This window comes from Zingiber officinale, chromosome 1A (genome assembly GCF_018446385.1).
Source record: "Zingiber officinale cultivar Zhangliang chromosome 1A, Zo_v1.1, whole genome shotgun sequence".
Classification (NCBI taxonomy): domain Eukaryota; kingdom Viridiplantae; phylum Streptophyta; class Magnoliopsida; order Zingiberales; family Zingiberaceae; genus Zingiber; species Zingiber officinale.
The window spans coordinates 155316949-155340744 of record NC_055987.1 but is presented as its reverse complement, the minus strand read 5'-3'; the positions used below and the strand labels follow the sequence as shown (position 1 = coordinate 155340744).

Genomic DNA, 23796 nt, shown 5'->3' with positions numbered 1-23796 from the left:
ATTGATTGGGAGTACACTTCGAAGGCAACCGAAACACTAACCCTAAAGCCTACTCTCTCTTTTTCATTCATGTATTATATTAAATACAATATATTTTACTAAAAAAAAGTATAAAGAAAAATAAAATGTGATTGAAATTATAAAAAATTATGTTCAGTTTTAACTGAAATTTTATTTTCCACTTGTTGTTAATTTCCTGTTGTTAAGTTTGATGGAAATGAAATCACATGTGAACAATATGTATTAAACTCATTTATTATTAATAAAGTTTAAATTAAACATATTAATGTGATGATATATTAATACAATCACATAATGAAAAAAAATAGTGAATTAATATATTATTTTATTAAAAAAAGAAGTTAGTATCATACTTAAAAAGTTGCTAGTTAGTGTAATTTAATGACATATTATTCATTGTTTTTATATTTGCACTAATTTTTCGTTATTTTGGATTTCAACTAACACTTAGAAGCTGAGTTGGATCATTGAGTTTATTATCATCTCCTTTTTTTTTAATCATTTTTTGTCATTTTAAAAGTTTAGATAAATATCCTTTATCCTTTTTACACGATTTCCCTCTATTCATATTGTAAAGTATTTATTTATTTATTTATTATTATTATTATTAAAACTATATTTCATTTGTTTACTTTGAAGCTCAAAAATTATTGAGCCCTTAAAAGTTTTCCCTTGTAACCACTAAGAAGAAGTTATATGCGCATTTAATTTGAAGCCCTTCCCACCACATGTCACAAGCACACACAAGCTCGATAGTCAAAGTGGTTGACTTTGAGTTAAAGTCAACTTCCTACGCAAAAATAATTCAACTCCATCTTGCGCCCCAAAACTAAACCCACTCCAAAATACATAAACCTCCCCTCCCTTTCATTTTTAGTTTTGAGTTCGCTGAGAAGAGTGTTAATGCGGGGCCCGCTGTTTTGGATAGTAGAGAGATGGGTAGGAGGCTGAGTATCCATGTGAGTAATCAGGTAGGGTTCTCTGGGCCTGCAGTTTGGACGAATCACGAGGCGGGTAGTAGTTGGGGAAGAGCCGAGCGAAAATTGAGGGATGCGAAAGAAGAGAGAGAAGAAGCGAACGAAAAAGACGACCAATTCAGCTCGATCAATTCCCCAATTCAACGCGACGTAGAAGAAGAGAGGTGTGGGATTGGTGTTACCTGCGCCGCCTTCTGAAAGCGGCGCCCCGGCATCGACTCGTGGACAGAGGTTGCCGCCGCCGCCGTTTCTTGTAGGTCGTGCAGAGGCTAGGTGAGCTCTCCTCCCCCCTCTTTCCCCTCTCCGCACGAGGTTTGGGTGCCCTTTTTCTATTGGACTTATTATCTTTGTATCGGAGATCTGCTTCGCTCGATTCTGGGCTCGCGGGTTGCAGCTCTAGAGCGGGTCAGCTCTTGTTTCTTCCGTCCGGTTTCGGCTCGCAATGAGAGGTTTTGTGATTGGCCGGTGTTGTATTGGTCTTGATTCCGGGTGTTTGTTTATTCATTAGGGTTTTCGCGCTCTCTTGGTTGAGAATTCATCTTCACGTTTGCAATCTTTTGTGTCAGGCTTCTCGATCTCGATCTGCTTCCCGGATTTTCCCTTGAAAGGCACTGTTACCGCCTACATTGCCATTGAGGGGCTGCGGATCGTGTATAATATTTGTGAGCAAAGGTGCAGGCTCTGAAAAAAGGCTAAATTTGCATACTTACTATAAATTGGAAAGTCTAGTTATGAGTTATTTAGTGGTTGCTTCTATGGTTAGTGTTCACTAAAAGATGCCAGTGCCGCCGCCGCCAACGTTGCAGCTACAGCCTCAGCCAACGCCATCACTGTCAGGGACAAAGAACTCTCGGATTGACCTTGATGACCTTAAATCTCATATAGTGAAACGGATTGGCCAGGACCGTGCTCACAGATACTTCCGGGCTCTAAATGGTTTCTTGTTGCAGAAGCTGAGCAAGACAGAGTTCTACAAAATCTGTGTTTCGGTACTTGGTAGTGAGAATATCCCCTTGCACAATCAGCTCATTCGTTCAATCCTTCAGAATGCCACTCAAGCAAAGACACCTCCACCACTTGATCGTGGCAAGTTTGCCCAAAAACAAACTGGGGATGTGTCAAAGAAATTACTTCAAGTAGATGATGTTTCAAAAGCTCCTTCACTAGTGCTCCAAACTTTGTCCAATGGGGACATATTGCCACCATCACCCAGAAAATTCAGGACTGGCATTGATATTTGCAGGACAAAAGACTGGCCAACTCCTCTTGGAACAAGTCCAAGAGCTGATGTTGTTACACATCAGCCTTCAAAGCCACGTGGTGAGACTGTTTCAACTGAAAATGGTCATTTGAATTTTTCCAAGAGATTATTGCAGCAACAGGATGCTAACTCTTACCGGCCAGCAACAAAGAAGAGGAGAGAGGGGACACCTCTGCATGACTGGACTACTGTAGATAGCAATCCACATGCAGAAGCAACACCCATAGGAGTTGAGAAGAACATGGGTCATTCAAGTTATTTGGATCCCTTCAGAGGCCCTCTTCAGGCTCCACTTGGGATTTCTTTTTCTGCTGCAAGTGTTAGTAGGGCACGAAGGACATTTTTCTCAGCGGGTACTTCTACCAGTGACAGTCATTGGAGAAACCATAATTCTGGTGAACTATGCCGTACTGAGGTTTTGAAGACAACAATGTTGAAGATAGCTGAAGCACAGGATTTGGAAGCAGTAAAATCGGAATCAGCTAACGTTTTGAATAATGCTCTGGATGCTTATTTGAAACGGATTATTAGGTCATGCATCGATTTGAAAGTAGGTAGAGAACATGCATCAGTAAAGCAGCGAAGTCCTAATCTTCAACCTTATACAATGCACGTCAATGGTATTTGGCCAAGAAATAACATCCATTTACCAGGTAATGTTGAATTTGTGGAAGCATGTGTGATTAGTATGAACGATTTCAAGTTAGCAATGGAATTAAACCCACAACAACTTGGGGAGAACTGGCCTTTGCTTCTTGAGAAAATATGTGTTTGCTCATTTGAGGAGTAGGAGAAGTTAAGTCCAATTCTCTGATTTGCAAGAAATTTTGGCACTTAAATGTGCTTTAACTTTTAGGGCCCTTAGTTGGGTCTTCGATAGCCATCTAAGCTCCTTGGTCAAAACATACATCTTTTCTTTCAGTATTGAAGAAAAAATCTTCCGAACCCTGGTATGAATCTTTGCAAACAATATTATGATAATTATGTTAGCCCATTCCAATTGTGGAAACTATTCCTATTTGAATTTTGATTGTAGATTGGCAACCTCAAGGAGGCCCCTTTCTAACACTCAACCAGAAGTCAAATTCTCATGCCACTTCATAGAAGACTTTAAATGAACATTGCAGAAGCATTCCCTTGAGTATCTTCTGGAGTCGATCTTCTGCAAGCTTACAAGTTGCAAGTCCATACTCCCTCAATTGGTAATAACTCCACCCAGTCTCAAGCATACATAAACTTTATACTTATTGTTTGCAGTGTTCTTTTGTTGCCGTTAAGGTCATTGTAGTACCTCTTGCTGCTATTTGGCATTATAAAACTCACTGATAAATCTGGAAAACTTTCTTTTAGAAAAACTAAAATCAGAAAACTATTTTATTATATCCAGGAAGATCTAGAAATTAGTTTGTTTAATCTAAAAAAATCCAATTTTTATGAAACTAAATAGTCAATATTATTTCATTTCTCTCTTTTGATTTCAAATTAATTAAATTCAATTTATGATTAAATTAATTATTCTTAATTAAACTATGATTTAATTCAATTTAGTTTTTAATTAATAAAATATTAATAAATAAATAAATTAAATTTTAAAAGAATTTAAGTAATCTGTGATTTAAATAATTTTAGATTAATTTAATTCTGATTAATTAATTTAAAAACTTATTCAATTGAAACAATTTAATGAAATCCAAGACTATTAAATTAAATTTATTACTTATTTTAGTTTGATTACTAAAATTGTTTAAAATTAGTTCAATTAATATACATATTTAAATTACTCTAAATTAATTAATTAAATTTAGTAAAACTTAATTAATCTAAATAACTTTATTAATTTTTATTTCCAAAACTCACATTAATTATTAAAGCATTAAATTTATTATTATTTAAGTTCTTAAATTTATTAATAATAATTAAATATAAAAATGAATTCCCTTATGTAATTAAAGATAAAGAAGAATTCACAATCTTTTTTGAAGAGTAAGGTATATTTATATACAAACTAAGAATCTAACTTAGGAAATTATAATTAGGCTAATTGATATATATATATATATATACTCCCCTCAAGTTGGAACGTAAATATTAATCATACTCCATTTGTTACAAAGATAATCAACCTGAATCACATTTAAAGCTTTTGTGAAGATGCCCCCGAGTTGTTCCTTAGGCTTCGCATATCCTGTAGAAATTAAGCTTTGTTAAATTTTCTTACGAGCAAAATGACAATTAATTTCAATGTGTTTAGTTCGCTCATGAAACACGTCATTCAATGAAATATGAAGAGCAGCTTGATTATTGCACCACAATTTTACTGGTACTGAATTTTAAGTCCTACTTCAGTCAAGAGTTGATATATCTACATTATCTCACACACAAACTCAGTCATAGCCCTATATTTCAACTCTGCACTGGACCGTGGCATAACGTTTTGCTTCTTACTCTTCTATGAGACTAAATTTTCTCAAAGAAAGATACAATAACCTAAAATAGATCTTCTATTCATTTTGGAACCTCCCCAATCTGTATCTGAAAAACATTCAATATGAGTGTGCCCATGATTTTCATATACGATACCTCGTTGCGCCCTTCAAGTAACACAAAATTTGCTCTAATGTTACGATGAACGGTTGGAGATGACATAAACTGATTAACAACACTAGCCGAATATGCAATATCTGGACGAGTCATGGTAAGGTAATTCAACTTCCTAACCAACTTTCAATATTTCTCAGGATGTTTAAATAGTTCCTCATCTCCTGTGACCTCACATGTTCCGAGTCATTGGAGCACTATAAGGCTTTGCCCCTAATTTCCTTGTTTCAATTAATAGATCAAGGATATATTTTCTCTAAGATAGAAATATGTCTTTTTTACTCGTAACCTTAACACCCAAGAAATACTTTAGCATCTCAGGTCTTTCATATGGAACTGAGTATTGTTAGGACCAAAAGTAGCTAGAGGGGGGGGTGAATAGCTCGTCGCGTTCGCTCGTTGCTCGGCGTTGCTTGTTCCTTCAAAGATGTGCAGCGGAAAATACAGAAACAAACACACAACGCTAACACGGTTGGTTTTACTTGGTATCCACCTCACAAGAGGTGACTAATCCAAGGATCCACACCAACACACACACCCTCCACTAAATAAAACTCTCCTTTATGGTAACTACCAAGGGCGGAGAAGCCCTACAAGACTCAATACAAGAAGAGAGGGAAAGGATACAAGAAATACAAGCTTACAAGCTTACAATGAGTATAAACCCTAACCCTAGCTTCTCTTCTTGGCTTTGATCCGCCTCTTGACTTGGAAAACTTCAAGATCCTTCAAGAACAGGTCAGAGCTTTGGCTAGTGGTGAGGGGAATGGAGTGAATCGGAGAAGAGACGCCGCAGCCCATCGCCTGCAGCTATAAACGACGCTAACGGTCGGATCCCGATCGATTCGAATATTCCCGATCGATCGGGAGGCTTTGGATCGATCCACGGATCGATCCGACCCTTTCTGGAACGCTTGGATCGATCCACGGATCGATCCGGCGCTTATCGCGAAGCAGCGGCGTCCCAATCGATCCATCGATCGATTGGGACCTCTGAATCGATCCACGGATCGATCCGGAGGCTCTCTGTGACAGGCCGGATCGATCCATCGATCGATCCAGAACTGGATCGATCCATCGATCGATCCAAAGACTTGATTTTGTCCAAAACCAAGTCCCAAACCTCCCAAACCAACATCCGGTCAACCTCGACTGTTGGTATGCGCCTAGCATCTAGTCACTCCCTTGACTGCTAGGACTCCCTACCAAGTGTCCGGTCAATCCTTTGACCTACTTGGACTTCCCACAACCGGATGTCCGATCATCCTCGATCCATCTGGATTTTCCTGCTCGGCTTCACTCACGGGACTTTCACCTAGCTTCACTCACTGGGTTTTCCATCCGCCTAGCTTCACTCACTAGGACTTTCACCTGCTTCACTCACCAGGATTTCCATCCGCCTAGCTTCACTCACTGGACTTTCACCGGCTTCACTCACCGGATTTCCATCCGCTAGCTTCACCACTAGGACTTCCTTCCGGCTTCACTCACGGGACTTTTCTTACCGGCTTCACTCACCGGGACTTTCATTTTGCTTAACATCACTAGGACTTCTAATCAGTCAACCTCGACCTACTTGACTCTTCTTCAATCAATATCTTATCGCAAACATCTAAACCCAAACCAAGACTCGGCTTGGTTACCAGGTCAACCTTGACCGAGGGATATTACACCAACAATCTCCCCTTTTATGTTCGACAATACCACAATAACACTTACAATCCCATATAAGTTAAGCTAATCCCATAGCCTCCTTCTTCATGCCACTAGGTAATGAAAGCGTAAATTAAGCTCTTCATTCTCCCCTAAGAGGGAACTCCCTCTAGGTAATGAAAGCCTAACTTACTCCCTTTCATGAGTCCTTTCATTCTCCCCCTATGACCTTCCCATAGGTAATGAAGGCCTAAACTTAACCATACATTCTCCCCCTATTGGCACACATCAACCCATCGTTGGACACACATCAACCTATGCTCCAATTCTGGGCACACTTCAACAAATCCATTTGTTGAAGACTCTCCCCCTGAAGAGTTGCTCATCGTTGTTCACAACATCACTCGTTGTGATCAACACGATAATGAAGGTCCCATACCCTTCATTTATCCTTAACTTCTCCCTCAATGTAGACAACTACCCAACCTTGAGCATTATCTACCACTTGAGTGTCCACTTGAAATAATGAGGATATCCACTCCCCATTTCTCCCCATTTCAAGTTTAAATGTTCAACCTTGAGCAAGTCCATAACAGAAGGTTAACCACCTTCCAAGGTTCATGAAAAATAATTTTCATGTCTTTAAAGAGTCCCTCCCCCTAAAGACATGGTGGTAACTTCTGTCATTACACCAACAATGACTTGGAATCCCTAAAACATTAGGAAACCCAAATTTAGAAGTTTTGAGGTTCAAATATTCAAAATTTGAAACAACCTCAACCTAAACTTCTACTTAGTCTTCGTTAACCAATCCATCCTTGTTTTCAACATGAAAACACCCTTTGTATGTATACAAATGTATTTTAGAGGTTTGGAATGGTTACCTAGACTAAAATAGGTTCAAAGATGCTGAAATCAGGCCTTCCCAGCCAAAACCAGCAACTTGGATCGATTGAAGTTGGGTTCCAATCGATTGAACCTTGCTGAATCGATCCACTGATCGATTCAGACTCCCTGGATCGATCGGCTGATCGATCCAGCGAGCTTCTGCTCGCGGGAATTGCCGTTTGAATCGATCCATGGATCGATTCAGGAACTCCAATCGATCCATGGATCGATCGGACTCGATAGTTGCTGAAATTCCATTTCAGTCAACTTGAAACCCTAGAAAATTCTACAAAATCCAAAAATTATGAAATTTCGTGTAGACATTATTTAGGCGTTTACTATCACGGAAAAATAGTTTTCTATGAAAATACTTCATATTTTCAAAGATTGACACAAACTTGAAAACTTGCAAAAACTTTAGTGTTTCTCTTCAAGTTTGTGTCTAACTATTCAATGGTGATTACTATCAAAAGATAGCCTTCACCAAGGTTTTCCAAAAACATTTTAAAAACATTTTCAAAACCAATATCCCATCATGTTCCTTGGGCATAATGCACATGACTTGTACATTAGCTTTCCCAATGATGGGAAAACACATAACTATGTGTTTTGATGAACCTAAAACTCAAAAGAATGCACTAAATCAACATGTTGAGTTTTGTTCATCATCCTAACATCTCACTTGTATCTATTGTGGACAAAACACATACAAGTCACCTTATAGTCTTTGTGAGATGTAGATTTTGGTTTTTGCCCTAATCTAGGGATCATGCATATTTATCTAAGCATTTTAGAAATGTTAGACATCCACCTAGGATGTCACTTGTCAATAAGTGTCGTTAAATGCCATTTGTCCTTAATTACAAGGAATTAAACTTAATGCATGATTATGTTATGGCATACATCAAAAGAAAATATCCTATTACTACATGATGTATGAATGTCATGACATGGTATTTTTGGATTTTTCATAATAAAACATGATGTCATGGCATATTATGGGCAAACAATCATGGCAAGATTTAGCATAAATAAAATATACCTAGATTAACTATCTAAGTATCCTTAAAGTCTTAGCTAAACTTACACCTTAAACCTAGATTGCCCTAAAGTGCTACAAGAGAATGCCAAAGCCTAAATTGGCATTTCTAATTTCCTTGATTTAATGTATGCCAATTGAAAATAAACATGTCCTCAAATGTTGGCATATTCCATTTTTCCTCAAGAGTAGCACTTTTAAATTAAGGCCCGGATTGCCTTAAATTGCCTAAGAACATACCAAAATCCCAACTTGATAGTTCTTATGAATTTCCCAATATGTGCCATTTAAGATTAAAATCAATTCTTCCACCATTAGGCACATTTTACTCTTTCAAGGAGTAATCAATAATTCCATTTCATTTTCAAAGGTTAACTAAAACCTTGAAAATGCTCCTTGAGTGTCAATTTCCTCAAAGTTGGGTTAACTACCCTTCTAATCGGAGTTGACACTCTCTAACCCATCTATGGGGTAGAGAAGATGCTCCTAGGAACCCAACACCTATTGGTGCTCCTTGGATGCTCTAGGTACTCACTAGGGATAACTTCCCTAGATACCTTCCTAGTGACCTTGTTGGGCTTCTTAGAAGCCTTGGTCACATTTTCTAGGTCAACTCTAGGGATAGCCTCCCTTGTGACCTTGTTAGTGACTTTCTTAGTCACTTTGGTTGCAAAGATACTTCTAGGGATATCTTCCCTTGTATCCTTGACTTGACCTCTAGACTTAGGATTTGTTCCATAACTATATGGAACCCTATGATAACTAGGCACATCCTTCTTAGCTTTTGGTTTGTATCCCAAACCTTTATGGCCATTGGATGGCTTTGATTTTCCTAAACCTAAGTTATGCTCACTTTGCCCTAATAGGATATTTTCCATCATTTTTAGGGTCTTCTCCATTTTATCAAGTCTTGACCTCAAGACTTGATTTTCTCTCACTAAGTCCTTAGTATTTGATTCATGAGCATTTTTGTTTCTAGGCTTGTATCTTACATCCTTAGAGTTATCGCCTAGGTTTTTACCTACATTCCTAGCCTTAGGGATAGTAGTTTTGGCATGTAGGGCCACATGCTTTTCCTTAAAGCCCTCATGCTTCCTATTCTTATGGTAAATCGCATTAAAATGATAAAAATTTGACCTAGCATGCTTTTTACCATTTTGCAAGGGAATAGGCTCAATGAAAGTTACCTTCCTTTTTACCTTGGAGGCTCCCCCTTGACTAGTGCCTCCTTGAGCCTTGACCATCTTCTTCCCCTTGGGGCATTGACTTCGGTAATGCCCTTTTTGTTGACACAAGAAGTACACCTTGCTCTTCTTTGTCCCGGGGGTGGTCTCCTTGAGCTTCTCCTTGCCCTTTTTTGCCATTTGGCCTTTCTTCTTGGCCAATTTAGGGCACTTGCTCTTGTAGTGCCCATGTTCCCTACATTCAAAGCATATAATATGATTTTTATTATTAATTGAAATATTTATACCTTTGCTTGTAGGGGTGGCATCTTTTTCTTTGGATCCGGAGGTAGAAGTTTCCTCTTGATCGGACCTTGATTCTCCTCCATTTGATTTTTCTTGACTTGTGGAGGTAGAATCTACTTCCTCCTCTTCGTCTCTTGACCCGGATGTAGAAGCTTCTCCTTTTTCTTGATCCGGCGTCACCAAGGATTGCTCCCCCTCAATCCTAGAGGTGGAGGCTTCATCATCTTGAATATGAAACAAGGAGTATGTTCCCTCCTTGTTTCCTTCGTTGCATTCCCTTGAGGATGAAGCTTCTTGGATCTCCTCTTCTTCGGAGGTTGAGCATCTCTCAACCTCGGAGCCCTCCTCTTGGTCTTGCTCCAAAGAGTCACCCTCTCTGGATACTTCTTGCTCTTGTACAGTGGAGGGGATCTCTTCATGAAGCTTGGCCAATTTGCTCCATAGTTCTTCAATTTTGCAAAGGATGGTGCTTGGCAATAAATTGACCAAAAGCTTGGTCACTTTGTCATTGGCCTCGCACCTTTGGACTTGCTCTTGGCTCCACTTGCTCCTTTTGAGTACTTTGCCCTTGGAATTTGTGGGAGCTTCAAAACCTTCCATGAGAGCAAACCATTGCTCTATCTCCATCATAAGAAAATTTTCGATTCTTGATTTCCAGAATCGAAGCTCAGATGAATATGGTGGAGCCACCCTTGTGTCAACTCCAAGTCCATCTTGGAATTGCATCTTGAAGTTGAGCTTGATAAAATCTTGAACTTGAAGAATTTGCTCCAACTTCTTCACCCTCTAGCTTTTCTTGTTATGCTTGACCCTTCCGGCGATGATTCCGGTGAAGAGCGGCCTCGCTCGATACCACTTGTTAGGACCAAAAGTAGCTAGAGGGGGGTGAATAGCTCGTCGCGTGCTCGTTGCTTGTTCCTTCAAAGATGTGCAGTGGAAAATACAGAAACAAACACACAACGCTAACACGGTTGGTTTTACTTGGTATCCACCTCGCAAGAGGTGACTAATCCGAGGATCCACACCAACACACACCCTCCACTAAATAAAACTCTCCTTTATGGTAACTACGGAGAAGCCCTACAAGACTCAATACAAGAAGAGAGGAAAGGATACAAGAAATACAAGCTTACAACCTAATGAGTATAAACCCTAACCCTAGCTTCTCTTCTTGGCTTGATCCGCCTCTTGACTTGGAAAACTTCCAAGATCCTTCAAGAACTGGCGATCCGAGCTTTGTGAGTGCTGTGGAGGTGAGCGGAATGGAGTGAATCGGAGAAGAGACGCCGAAGATCGTGCGCTTTATCGACGCCAGCGGTCGGATCCCGATCGATTGAATTCCAATCGATCGGGAGGCTTTGGATCGATCCACGGATCGATCCAGCGCCTTCGCGCGAAACGCTGGATCGATCCACGGATCGATCCGGCCATGCGACAGCGTCCCAATCGATCCATCGATCGATTGGGACCTCTGAATCGATCCACGGATCGATCCGAGGCTCTGAGGATTGGCCGGATCGATCCATCGATCGATCCAGAGTGGATCGATCCATCGATCGATCCGGTTTTTGTCCGAAACCAAGTCCCAAACCTCCCGAACCAACATCCGGTCAATCTTGACTGGTGGTATGCGCCTAGCATCTAGTCACTCCCTCGACTGCTAGGACTCCTTACCAAGTGTCCGGTCCCTTTGACCCACTGGACTTTTCTCCTGCAGTATCCGGTCAATCCTTTGACCTACTTGGACTTTTCTTCACGTGCCAAATCCAATCCTTCGACCTACTTGGACTTCCCACACCGGATGTCCGATCATCCTTGATCCATCCGGATTTTCCCGGCTTCACTCACGGGACTTTCACCTAGCTTCACTCACTGGGTTTTCCATCCGCCTAGCTTCACTCACTAGGACTTTCACCGGCTTCACTCACCAGGATTTCCATCCGCCTAGCTTCACTCACTGGGACTTTCACCGGCTCACTCACCGGATTTCCATCTGCCTAGCTTCACCACTAGGACTTCCTTACTACTCACTAGGACTTTTCAGCTTCACTCACCAGGACTTTCATTTTGCCTAACATCCCAGTTAGGACTTCCCAGTCAAGTATCCAGTCAACCTTGACCTACTTGACTCTTCTTCAATCAATATCTTATTGTCAAACATCTAAACCCAAACCAAGACTCAACTTGGTTACCCAGGTCAACCTTGACCTGAGGGATATTGCACCAACAAGTATGAATGAAAGATTTAAGTAGTATCAATTCCAGTGATAACAATATCATCCACATACACTAATAGAATGATACTAGCTATTGACTTGCAAGAATGGTCAAACTTATTTTTTATCATACCAGATTTTTTGACAACCTGACTAAATTTCCAAGCTAAGCATGAGGACTCTATTTCAAACCATATAAAGCTTTTCGAAGACGACAAACTCGCCTTGACTCCTCCTAAGCAACAAAATCAGGAGGTTGCTCCATATACACCTCCTCCTAAAGATCACCATGAAGAAAAGCAGTCTTGATATCAAGTTGATTTAAAGGTCAATGATGAGTAGCGACCATTGAAATAAACAATCGAACAGATGTCAACTCTGTAACATGAGAAAAAGTGTCGGAATAATCTACACCATCGGTTTGAGCATAGTCTTTAGCAACAAGATGTACTTTTAATCTGGCAACTGATCCATTCTGATTGACTTTAATTGTGAATACCCAGTTGCATCCAATAGCCAGTTTCCCTGAAGGTAGATCGACCAAGTTCCAAGTATCATTGTCATCTAAAGCATTCATCTCCACTATCATTGCATCTTTCCATCTAGGATGAGATATGACCTCACAGACAATTTTAGAAATAGAGATAGAGCCAAGTGAAGCAATAAAAGAACAAGAGGAAGACGCCAAACCATTATAAGAAACAAAAGTAGGATAAGTACACTGACGTTTACCTTTTTGTAACGCAATAAGAAGATTATTGCTCGGGACTAGATCTGATTACGACGAAATAGTAGATGCAGGACATGAATCAAGAGATTGACGCCTGGAGTAGACTTGAATAATAGGAGACTTGACAAGAGCCGATTTTGGGACGGGTGCGGAGGATGTGATAGAATGCACCAACAAATCATCATCCTCCCTTTAACGAGTCAGAATAGGTGAGGACGGGAAATACGGTGTGTCTTCCATGAAGATAACATTAATTGAGACCAGATATTTGTTAATACTAGGACAATAACACCTATAACCTTTTTAAAGATGAGAATAACCAAGGAAGATACATTTCAAAGACTTGGATTCTAATTTAGTGACATGCGAATGAACATCCTGAATAAAACAAGTGCTACCAAATATCCTAGGGTTAACAAGAACAATGATTTATTGGGAAAAGGATTTTGTAAGGGATCTAACCATGAAGAACAGAGGATGACATGTGGTTAATGAGAAAACATGTTGTAGAAACTGCATCAGTCCAAAAAGGTTTGGAAACATTCATTTAAAATAAAAGGGCTCGTGCCGTTTCAAAAAGATGTTTGTTTTTATTTTCAGCCCCACTATTTTGGGATGGAGTATCAACACAAGAAGTTTCATGAATCATGTCATTCTGACTGGAATGAACCGGATGTATATTCCTTGGTATTATCACTTTGCAAAGTATAGATGGACACATTGAACATAAAAAGCACAAAGCAGAGAAAATAACTTAGAACAATTTGTCATTAAATATAATCAAGTTACACGAGAATAATCATCCACAAAAGTAACAAAATACTTAAAATTAGATTTAGACAAAATATGACAAGGACCCCAAATATCAGAATGAACTAATTCAAAAGGAATAGTAGTACATTTATTTACTCTAGCACTCGAACTAGGATGGTGATGTTTTCCAAACTGATACGACTCACAATCTATGAAGACACCTTACCATATTGTAATAAAGTTTTTTATGTAACGAAAGAGATTGATGTCCCAACCTAGAATGAGCCTCGAAAGGAGAAGTGACACTCGAGCAAGCAAAAGAATTTGGGAGCTGTGTGTCAAGGATGTAGAGGTCTCCAGACTCATGTCTTTTACGAATAATCTTCTTCGTCAAAAGATCCTGAAATAAGCAATGATAAAAAAAAAATAAGTCGTTAAGATTACGAGTTAGATGATTGAGAGAGAACAAATTAAAGGATAAATTAGGTAAATGTAAGACAAATCACAGAAGAAACAAAGGGGTAGGGTTGATTAGACCCACGAACACAAGATAGAGACCTATCAGCTAAAGTAATGGTAGGAGTATTAGCTTTGGATTGAAAAGTAGAAAAGAGAGTAAAATTACCTGTCATATGATATGTGGCACCAAAATGACTCATTTGGAGGATGAAGAAAGAAGACATGCGTTTTGTTTACTTGAATCAAAAATAGAAGTGATAGAGGGAGATGAAGACTTGAGTGATTCTTGATATTTTGAAAACTTGGCAAATTCATCTATAGAAATAGGGATCGATTCATCAGAGGCATTATTAGTGGATGCAATATGAACCAAGTATTTTTACTGATTTTTTACTAAGCTTTCTATACTCAAACTTTGTATGGCCTGGCTTATGACAGTAGTTGCACATAATACCACCTAAATTCGATTTTCGAGTTCAAAGTCCTGCGAGCCACCTTCTTTGTTTCTACGGTAACTAGTTGATTTTCTAGGCACATTATTAGTATTATGACTCACCAAAGTTCCACTAAATGGAACGGATGCAATACTTTATGTACGGAGAACACGGCTAAATACATCTTGTAAAGAGGAGACCTCAAAACCAGTAAGAACTTGTGACTTAGCAGACTCAAAGTCAGGAGATAGGCCAGCAAGGAAGCTTATGATGTCCATCTGCTTTCATTGACATTGTTGAACCTGCACATCAGGGCTAAAGAGCAACGGTGCAAGTTGCACTAATAGTCAGGTTTTAATATATGATAAATAGGTTAAAGTTAGATGTATTGTTATCTAATCTCTTTACCGAGTGTGCAGAAATTGACGAGTCTAGAGGACCTAATACCAGGTTAAAGTCCAGATGTGTGATTCTGGAAAAAAGTCCAGGGTCTGCGGGACCTAATAGTTGGCTTAAGTCCAATTGAGATGTTCGATTCTAGACGATTGATTAAAGTCCGGATGTACGATTCTGGAAAGAAAACCTGGTGGGTCAAGAGACTGCAAATGGTAAGAGAGGTAAGTCACTGGAGGATAGAGATCCAGTGAGAACTAGTCCCGGTGGGACTATTGGCGCAGTCTAGCTTAGAGCCCATTTGAGAAGTCTAAATTGAGATCATAACTAGATCCTGATCTTGGAAAACAAAATCTAAATCATAAATTGATCATATTTTTAATATGTTAATCCTGTTTTGCAGGATAATTTTTGTTACTTGGACTAACATGTTTTGCAGGAAATTAAAGTTGTAAAATGGATGAAAAAGAGGCTCCAGACGCCCGGACCTTATCCGAGCGTCTAGAGTTGCTCCAAGCGCCAGGGTGCGGTAGGAGGCGACTAGCTGAGGTGGCGTTCGCTACTGTTTGGTGGGCACACATCACGGTCCAGGCACCCGGGCAGGTCTAGGTGCTCGGTGGTGGATAAAGTCTGTGGGATAGACTTTCGACAAAGTGTAGCCACATCAGCACACTTCAGGCACCCGGGGGTGTATCCAGGCGCCTGGATGGGGCTTTCGACCAGCAGCTGAAAAATATCAATTCAAACGACTTTCATTCTTGTGTGCTGCTCTAAGAAGGCTCCTACGACACCGAACGACTACGTCGACAACCAATACTCAAGCTTTTATTCTACTTGTTGTCGGTAACATTTTTGTTTATATACATTGTACTTGAATTCTTATAATTTTTTCGATATTATAGTGATTACCCAACGAAAGCACTCAACGAATACGGGCCTTAGAGTAGGAATCATCGAAGGCTCCGAACCAAGTAAAAAATTACTTGTGTTAGTGCTTGCCCTTTTTCCTTTCTCTCTTTTCCTCTGCGTTTGCTTTTATTCTCGATTTTTGAAAAAGTGAAGAACGTTATTCAACCCCCCCAATGTCTACGATCTTACTGCAACAATATATTAAGCTCCTCATATGTTTTCTTGAAAGTCATAAAATAATTAATTAGAGGTTGATCTTGTTTTTCCACACGATAAAATGTTTTGCAAACCTCATACATACTAGAGAGATTTCCTTTTCCAGAGTACAGAAATTCCAAGTAATACATTAGTTCTTTAACAAATCCACATTAATTTATTAAATCAATTACCTCACTATCAATATAATTCCAAATTTGAAGGAACAAGCGAGCATCCTCTCTAAGTTATGTCTACGTCAAATCATCTTGAGAAGGGTCATTAGTCAAATGACCATCTTTGTCAATACTTCGTAGATAAAGACGAATAGTCTTACTCCAATCCAAATAGTTCAAACTATTTAGCTTATAGTTCATGATTTTAGACATTGTAAGCACCACATCCGTCACAATAAAAGTTTATTTTCAACCATTCCCAAAGTACGTGAAATAAGAGACAAAGGAAGGAAGACTTCTCTGGTTTGTGTACAAGGAAGACCAAGATGCGGCTACCTACTCGGACCACGGGATATGAAGGATGGAGCTGGAGCAGATGTCGCCGACACAGAAAAGGTGGGCAGGAAGGACGTAGAAAATGAAAGCACGAAAGTTGCGTTGGCAAAGCAAACAATGTCGAAGCAGATAGAGCTGTCAAACATATTGACCCATAATGGGGCGGGTCGTCCATTTAGCGAGGCGGGATGGGGCGAGCCGGCCTGTCATCTTAGCGGGTTGGGAAATCCCCAACCCAACTTAAGTCAGGTTGCGAGCTCGGTTGGCCAACCCACGAGCCCACTAAAAAATAAATAATTAAATAAATAAATAAATATATATATATATATATATATATATATATATATATATATATATATATATATATATATATATATATATATATAATTAAATTTTTTAAATTTGGGTTATAGATTAAACGGGTCAAACCCATGAGCCTATTAAATTTTCCACTTTAGTTTTGAGTTTGGGAGAAAAATTTATTTTTTCAAAATGACCAACCCAAGCTCACCTGGGCCGACCTGCATGGGTCCCGAATCGTGGGCTCAGGCAAGTCGGCCCGCCTCAACCTGCTTTTAAATGGGTTGATAAAATTTTAACTCAACCCACTTAAATTGTTTAGCGGGGCAGGCCAACCCGACGGGTCTAACCCAAATTGACGACTCTAGAAGCAGAGGACAAGGACAACGCCAACGCTCTAGGGGGAATGCACGTACCAAACAGTGATGAAGCAATAGTGGAAGACGAACTGAAGCTGAAGTTGGGAGTCGAAGCACCCAATCCAAAACCAAAATTAGGGCTTGAGGAAGCGAAAGGGTGCTGAGAGAAAGGAGACAGAGATGAATTTGAGAGCAGAGACCGCTGGTGAGGAACTACGAGGACGCGAGCGTTGCTGGAGGAAGGCGATGGGATGAACTCGCGGTTGAGAACGTGCGTGTGCAAAGCCGGCTGGATCTAAGCCGGTGCAGCAATAGAACACAAGTGTCGCGTCGCAAGATGGAGAGGAAGAAGCAGTGGTGGGATGAACTTGTGGTTGAGAACGTGCGAGAGCGAAGCTGACTGGAGTTGCCTTGCGTTCTATGCCTTCCATTTCCACACATCCTAAATCTCCTCCCATTTCTACACATTCCAAATCTCCTCCCATTTCCATACATTCCATGTCTTCGGCACACTAAAGTTGGTAGAGTTCGTTGAAATTCCCATTCCCCAACTCTTGAATCCCATGCACGACTTGTATTCCTCCTCGAGAATGCTAAAGACAATGGTGTCTTGTTCGCCTTCCCATGAAAGATGTCAATTTTCCACCGCAATCCATCATTTCTGACCTCTCTTCCTCCAATTCATAGGTAATACTCGTTGAATTCTCTCCAATTTCTTGCATTCTTATCCAAAATTTCATCAATTTCTCCTTCATTATTCAAAATTTGACAATTCCATGGTATTATCTAGCAAAACAAGTATACAATTACAAGTAAATAAGTGATAATTGATAAGTAAACAATAATAACAAAATTTGCCATATTTCACATGGCAATGAAGAAAACACATTGACATATTAAAATATAAGTACATAACAATGTATATTAATCAAACAAGTTATATATAAATGTAAAATTCATAATCCATATTAGACATTGCAAGGAAACACAACAAAGTTGTAATTATTATGTTCATAATCAGTGTAATACTACAATATTATGCTTGGTTGGGAAACTGAGGATGGTTGGTTGGAAAACTTGAGTTTTATTATTTTATTCAGGTGTAGCAATTGCTAAAAAACTAATGTTTTCCTAATGAACTCACTTGGATTGCCCAAGCAAATCCCCTAGGTCACCTTGGAGGTCTACTTGAACCATTTTTTGAACATCATTGCAACCGCTTAATTATTGAAGTAGTACCCTTTCCAAATTTGCTTAGGCAACAGGTGACTATTTTTACAACAATTGTAACAACTCTACCTACTCAGCCAAATTTGTTTTTCTTCCAAGATTCAGATAAAGTTGTTGCTTTGTGACCAAAACGTTACGGGTTCGAATCCTGGAAACAGCCTCTTGCAAAAAGCATGGTAAAGCTGCGTACAATGGATCCTTCCCCAGAGCCCGCACTTAAGTCAGGACCACTAGGGTACTTGAACTTAAGATATTATGATTAAAATTCACACACGGTCTTACAAACAGATTTACAAGCACTCACACTTACAAGTTTTCTTAGTAGAACTCCGAGTATTTCTCGTATGCTCTTCTAAGATCATCTATAAGGTTTTTATAGGTAAAGAGTATGGGAAAGGAATAAGATCGGGCGAGGTATTAATTGTAGTAATTTCTTTGTAAAAAGTTACCTCAGTTCCTTCTATCCGAAGTCCTCTTGCCATAGACTTTATAAAATTGCAACCAATCAGCATCTGAATTCCGTCCTTCAAATTCATCTCTAGTTGATAAGTAAAAGGAATCCGGAATTTATGCATCCCAATTGTCATATACCCATTTTTTAACTTCCTTGTTGATTCCTGCTGTGAGTTGATACCAGAAAATAATACCTTATAATTTATTTCTTCAAAAGCATCCTTTGGTAGGGCATCTTTGCATATAAAGTAGGTAGTGGCACCAGTGTCCAGAATTGCTTGGACTTTAGTGTCACTTACTTCGGGTATTTGTAAAATTTCTTCCATGTTATAAAGACGATTAATTAAGGACCTTTTTGCCGCAGAAAAGATTAATTCATGACTTGCTGATGGTCCTGATTCATTTCTTGTGGTTGATCCGAAGGATCCTGTTCCTCTGACCATTTCACCCAAATCTTCAATTTCTATTACTGGTGGCGTCATAATTTTTTCAAAGACTAGTTGCACCACACAACTGCCATGTTCAAGAGAGAAAGAGTGATGTCAGAAATATTATAGATTAATAAACATACCTCTCCCCGGAAGTCTGAATCAATGACTCCAACATTGATTAAAAAGTTGAGTCTATAAGCTGCACCTGATCTAGCAGCAATTCGAGCATAATATCCTCCTGAGAATTCCAAACTAATGCCTGTTTTTACAAGACATTGTTTATGTGGCATAATATGGATTTCTTCATCAAGAAAAATATCATAGCCTGCTGCACCATGTGTCCGTCTTACTGGTAGCTTGGCTGTTTCTGTTAACCTTTTGATCTTCAAAAAAGGAGTTTCCCCTTGGTGAATTGCTGGTCTTTTTTCAATGATGCTGCGCAAATAATTAGTATAATCCAGCAAATCTTGTATCACCTTATTCTCTTTATCATATGGGGGAATAATTTCATGCTTCTTGAGAGTTAATGTTTTATTCAAATAAAATGGTCCACATGCTGGGCATACCATCATCTTGCAAATTAAACAATGTATCCGCATGGAGTCCGTGGTAATTAATTTGCATAATGTACAGGATACATACTTGCTATCAGTGATGATCTGATTTTCTTCCCACTGATGTTGACAATTCTTCATTTTTTCTCCAACAAAGACTTGGCTTCTCCAACCGCAGTTTTCAGCTCCCAGCATAAAAATAGTTTCCTGCATCCAAGGTGTGTCATCTAGAATCAAATTAACATAATTTGGATCTGTATCTCCTTCTGAAAAAGAATAAATAACGTCTGAATCAGCTTCATTGAGATCAACTGAAAGAATATCATAGTCCGAAGGTAAATCTAGCTGATCTAATACAGCTGCCCTGACTATATTGCTTGTCTGCTTTTTGCAATCTCTAGCAAAATGTCCAGATTCTCCACAAATAAAACATTTACACTTCTTCTGCTAGTCCGCCTTCTTCTTTTTGAATACCCGTACATGAGAGTCATGTGGTTTACCATTATATGTTCTGGCTTTTCGTAAACCAAATTTCTTCTGTTTGTTATAATACCCAGGTATAGGTATTTTGCTGCAGAAGGCTAGATCTTTAACACCCTTCTGTATGGCAGCCTTTTTACAAATTTCAGCCAAATATTGATAAGTGAAATGTATTCTTGGAATAACACCAACCTGATTAGCAGGGTATTTGGATTTGAAAGCCGCTTCAATTTCATTTCCAATAATAGGTGGCATCTTCCTGAATAATTTATCTGATAATTCTGGACTTATGAACATCCGTCCTGACTTTGCTGCCAATACCTTATAATCATTCAAGTAATTGAAAATATCTTTCATGCTATTACATGTTAGTCGTTCAATGTCTATATAAGCTTGATCTTGTTCCACTGTGGAACCTTGGTATGGATCCTCCAATAAAAAGGATCTTCTGATTGCAGATAAAATGTTTTGCGTTTCACCGGCCATTTGTATAAGGGCCTCGTATTCTGCAGCGTATGCCATACGCCACTGAATCCACATTTTCTTTTTATTCTCCCCTAGAAGATTTTCAATAAATTGTACCTTCAAGCTTACCATAAAATCAAGGTTCAGATCCATTGAACCTGGCTGGACAATTCACAGAAGGTACAATTTATTGAAAATCTTCTAGGGGAGAATGAAAAGAAAATGTGGATTCAGTGGCGTATGGCATACGCTGCAGAATACGAGGCCCTTATACAAATGGCCGGTGAAACGCAAAACATTTTATCTGCAATCAGAAGATCCTTTTTATTGGAGGATCCATACCAAGGTTCCACAGTGGAACAAGATCAAGCTTATATAGACATTGAACGACTAACATGTAATAGCATGAAAGATATTTTCAATTACTTGAATGATTATAAGGTATTGGCAGCAAAGTCAGGACGGATGTTCATAAGTCCAGAATTATCAGATAAATTATTCAGGAAGATGCCACCTATTATTGGAAATGAAATTGAAGCGGCTTTCAAATCCAAATACCCTGCTAATCAGGTTGGTGTTATTCCAAGAATACATTTCACTTATCAATATTTGGCTGAAATTTGTAAAAAGGCTGCCATACAGAAGGGTGTTAAAGATCTAGCCTTCTGCAGCAAAATACCTATACCTGGGTATTATAACAAACAGAAGAAATTTGGTTTACGAAAAGCCAGAACATATAAAGGTAAACCACATGACTCTCATGTACGGGTATTCAAAAAGAAGAAGGCGGACCAGCAGAAGAAGTGTAAATGTTTTATTTGTGGAGAACCTAGACATTTTGCTAGAGATTGCAAAAAGCAAACAGGCAATATAGCCAGGGCAGCTGTATCATCATCATCACTGGAAGTAGATATAATTGCATGTGAATTGAGAAAACTCCACTAATAAGTAGAGATAGAGTAAGAGTTCTGAAGTTTCAACATAGTAACATTATGAGAACAAAAAAGATTTTATTTCTGAAAAAGAATATAACACTTATAGGACAAATGATAACAAGCTGAATGCCAAAACAATAGTTAGATGATGATAGTATGGAGTTAAAATGCAATCTCAGATGTAACTAACGCTTGCATATTTACTGAGGAGAATTCCTTTTTTGCACCTAAAAGGCTTATGTTGATTTCTTTATTTTTTATATTCATTGGCTAATGAAGTTTACATATATATCCATAAAACCAGCGCGGTTATATACTTTTATAACCTAAGGTGTGGTGTGTAAGCAAACATTGGAAGAAGTTTCATGGAAGGAACAACAATGAAGTTTCCTCCTTTCGTTACTCCAAAGGTTACTCTTCAACTAGTTTTATGTACATGAACATACCATTATTGTTTCTTACTAAGTTATACGTAGTTGTTTATTGCCATGATTATACTTTTAAAGTAGCCTCAAGCTTTGTGAAGCTTTTAAAGTAGCCTCCAAAGGTTATATGTTGCACAGGCCAACATTGCTAGACGCTTTGTGAATGGAAAAACTATGAACCTTCCTTCTCTTATAACTCCAAAGGTTATTTTTCAACTTGTTTTATGTACATCAAAACACCATTATGTTTTTCTTACGAAGTTCTGTTTATTGACCTAATTATACTTTACAGTTGCCCCGAGCTATGTTGCTTATACAAACATTGCAAGAAGCTTCATGAAAGGAAAAACTATGAAGTTTCCTTCTCATATTACTCCAAAGGTAACTTTTCAATTAGTTTTAAGTACATCAACTTAGTTTTATTAGTTTATCACACACACACAAAAAATGCCTTTATTAATCAGAAATGAAAGTTGTCTCTTTTTTCATATACCAGTCACGTTAACTATGGTATTGTTAGAAACAAGTATGCATTTGGCTTCACCACATAAGTTTACTATAGTACAAGGCTAATTTACATAGGCATATGACATAGCAGCATGCATTTCCTTCAAAAAGATATTGTTGATTAATATTATGTGAGCTAGCCTTGTATCCAATCATTCCACATAGGGAATAATCCTCCATCCCTGCAAGAGGAATTAATCCCATAATTTGGGTATAAATAATTTGTAGTATAAATCACGGACCAATAAAATTATTCTCTTTGTACCTTAAAAATTAACAATCCTAATGAATAAGTTTTGTTATATTATTGTATTTCAACTCAGACCGAGGTAAGTTATCATGCCCAGCAACTCTGACCAATATAATCCATTGGAAACTTTTTAAACAAGCTCCGAGTTATTGGATATTTATCACCATGAAATGCTTAGTTAACTTGAGTCCACTTCTTTTATGGTATCAGCCTAATGGTTTCTCTTTTGCATTGCCAAGTTATTCACCAGAAAAGTGTGATTATGTAAAACGGTGCAAGACTGCTACAGACGCTGGGAGGTATGCTGCCTTTCTTAGTTGATGAAGCAGGACCTTATTGTGTGAACTTTAACGTCTCTGTAACTGTTTATGAAGCCCCATCCGAGTGTGATATTTCTGAATTAGCCTCCTGCCTTTGGCACTGATCTTGTGTGGGGTTCACTTCTCATCAGTCGAGCTAGTATCTAGATGACCAATGTATCAAAAGGAAGCTAAGGAGCTAGTCGATGACCAAAGAGTGCAAAGCTGTTAGTTAACAACTTTTTTTGTTCTTTATGCTTCATCCTGGTGTTCCAAAAAATCTCAAGATGTTGTTTATGGTTTTAACTTTTCAGCAAAATGGAGGCAGTCACTAAAATTTAGCTGAATGACTTACTTCCTGGAAATAAAAGTCTTATCACCTTTATTTGTAGCCTCATTGGCAATGAAAAGAAGCGTTTGTTGGAGCTAGGAATCTGGAGTCCATGCATTGAAATTTGAATTTTAATGTTTATGGTGAGATCAGTGTTTTCCTCTGTTCAGTTGTTGCCTTGCAGGAGAATGGAATATTGTAACTCATGTTTGCTAAATATGCTACTAATTGTTGCATTTCTCTTTTTCTGATGAGAGCAACCATTTTATA

At 38.6% G+C, this 23796-nt stretch overlaps 1 protein-coding gene across 8 annotated transcripts; it reads left to right on the top strand.

Moving 5' to 3' along the window:
* The first annotated feature begins 1050 nt into the window (after window positions 1-1050).
* Window positions 1051-23796, top strand: LOC122038109. 8 transcript variants are annotated; one of them, XM_042597705.1, is made up of 11 exons: window positions 1051-1271; window positions 1565-3209; window positions 3296-3461; window positions 15331-15734; window positions 19914-20052; window positions 22019-22124; window positions 22278-22343; window positions 22432-22520; window positions 23136-23195; window positions 23271-23422; window positions 23510-23796. In XM_042597705.1, exon 2 carries the CDS (start codon window positions 1775-1777, stop codon window positions 3047-3049), a length of 1275 nt encoding a protein of 424 aa, XP_042453639.1. In that variant the 5' UTR covers window positions 1051-1271; window positions 1565-1774; the 3' UTR covers window positions 3050-3209; window positions 3296-3461; window positions 15331-15734; window positions 19914-20052; window positions 22019-22124; window positions 22278-22343; window positions 22432-22520; window positions 23136-23195; window positions 23271-23422; window positions 23510-23796. The 8 variants fall into 8 exon arrangements, with proteins under 8 accessions (XP_042453639.1, XP_042453636.1, XP_042453642.1 ...); XM_042597702.1 differs by lacking the exon at window positions 15331-15734; XM_042597708.1 differs by lacking the exon at window positions 15331-15734 and having other exon boundaries at window positions 22262-22343.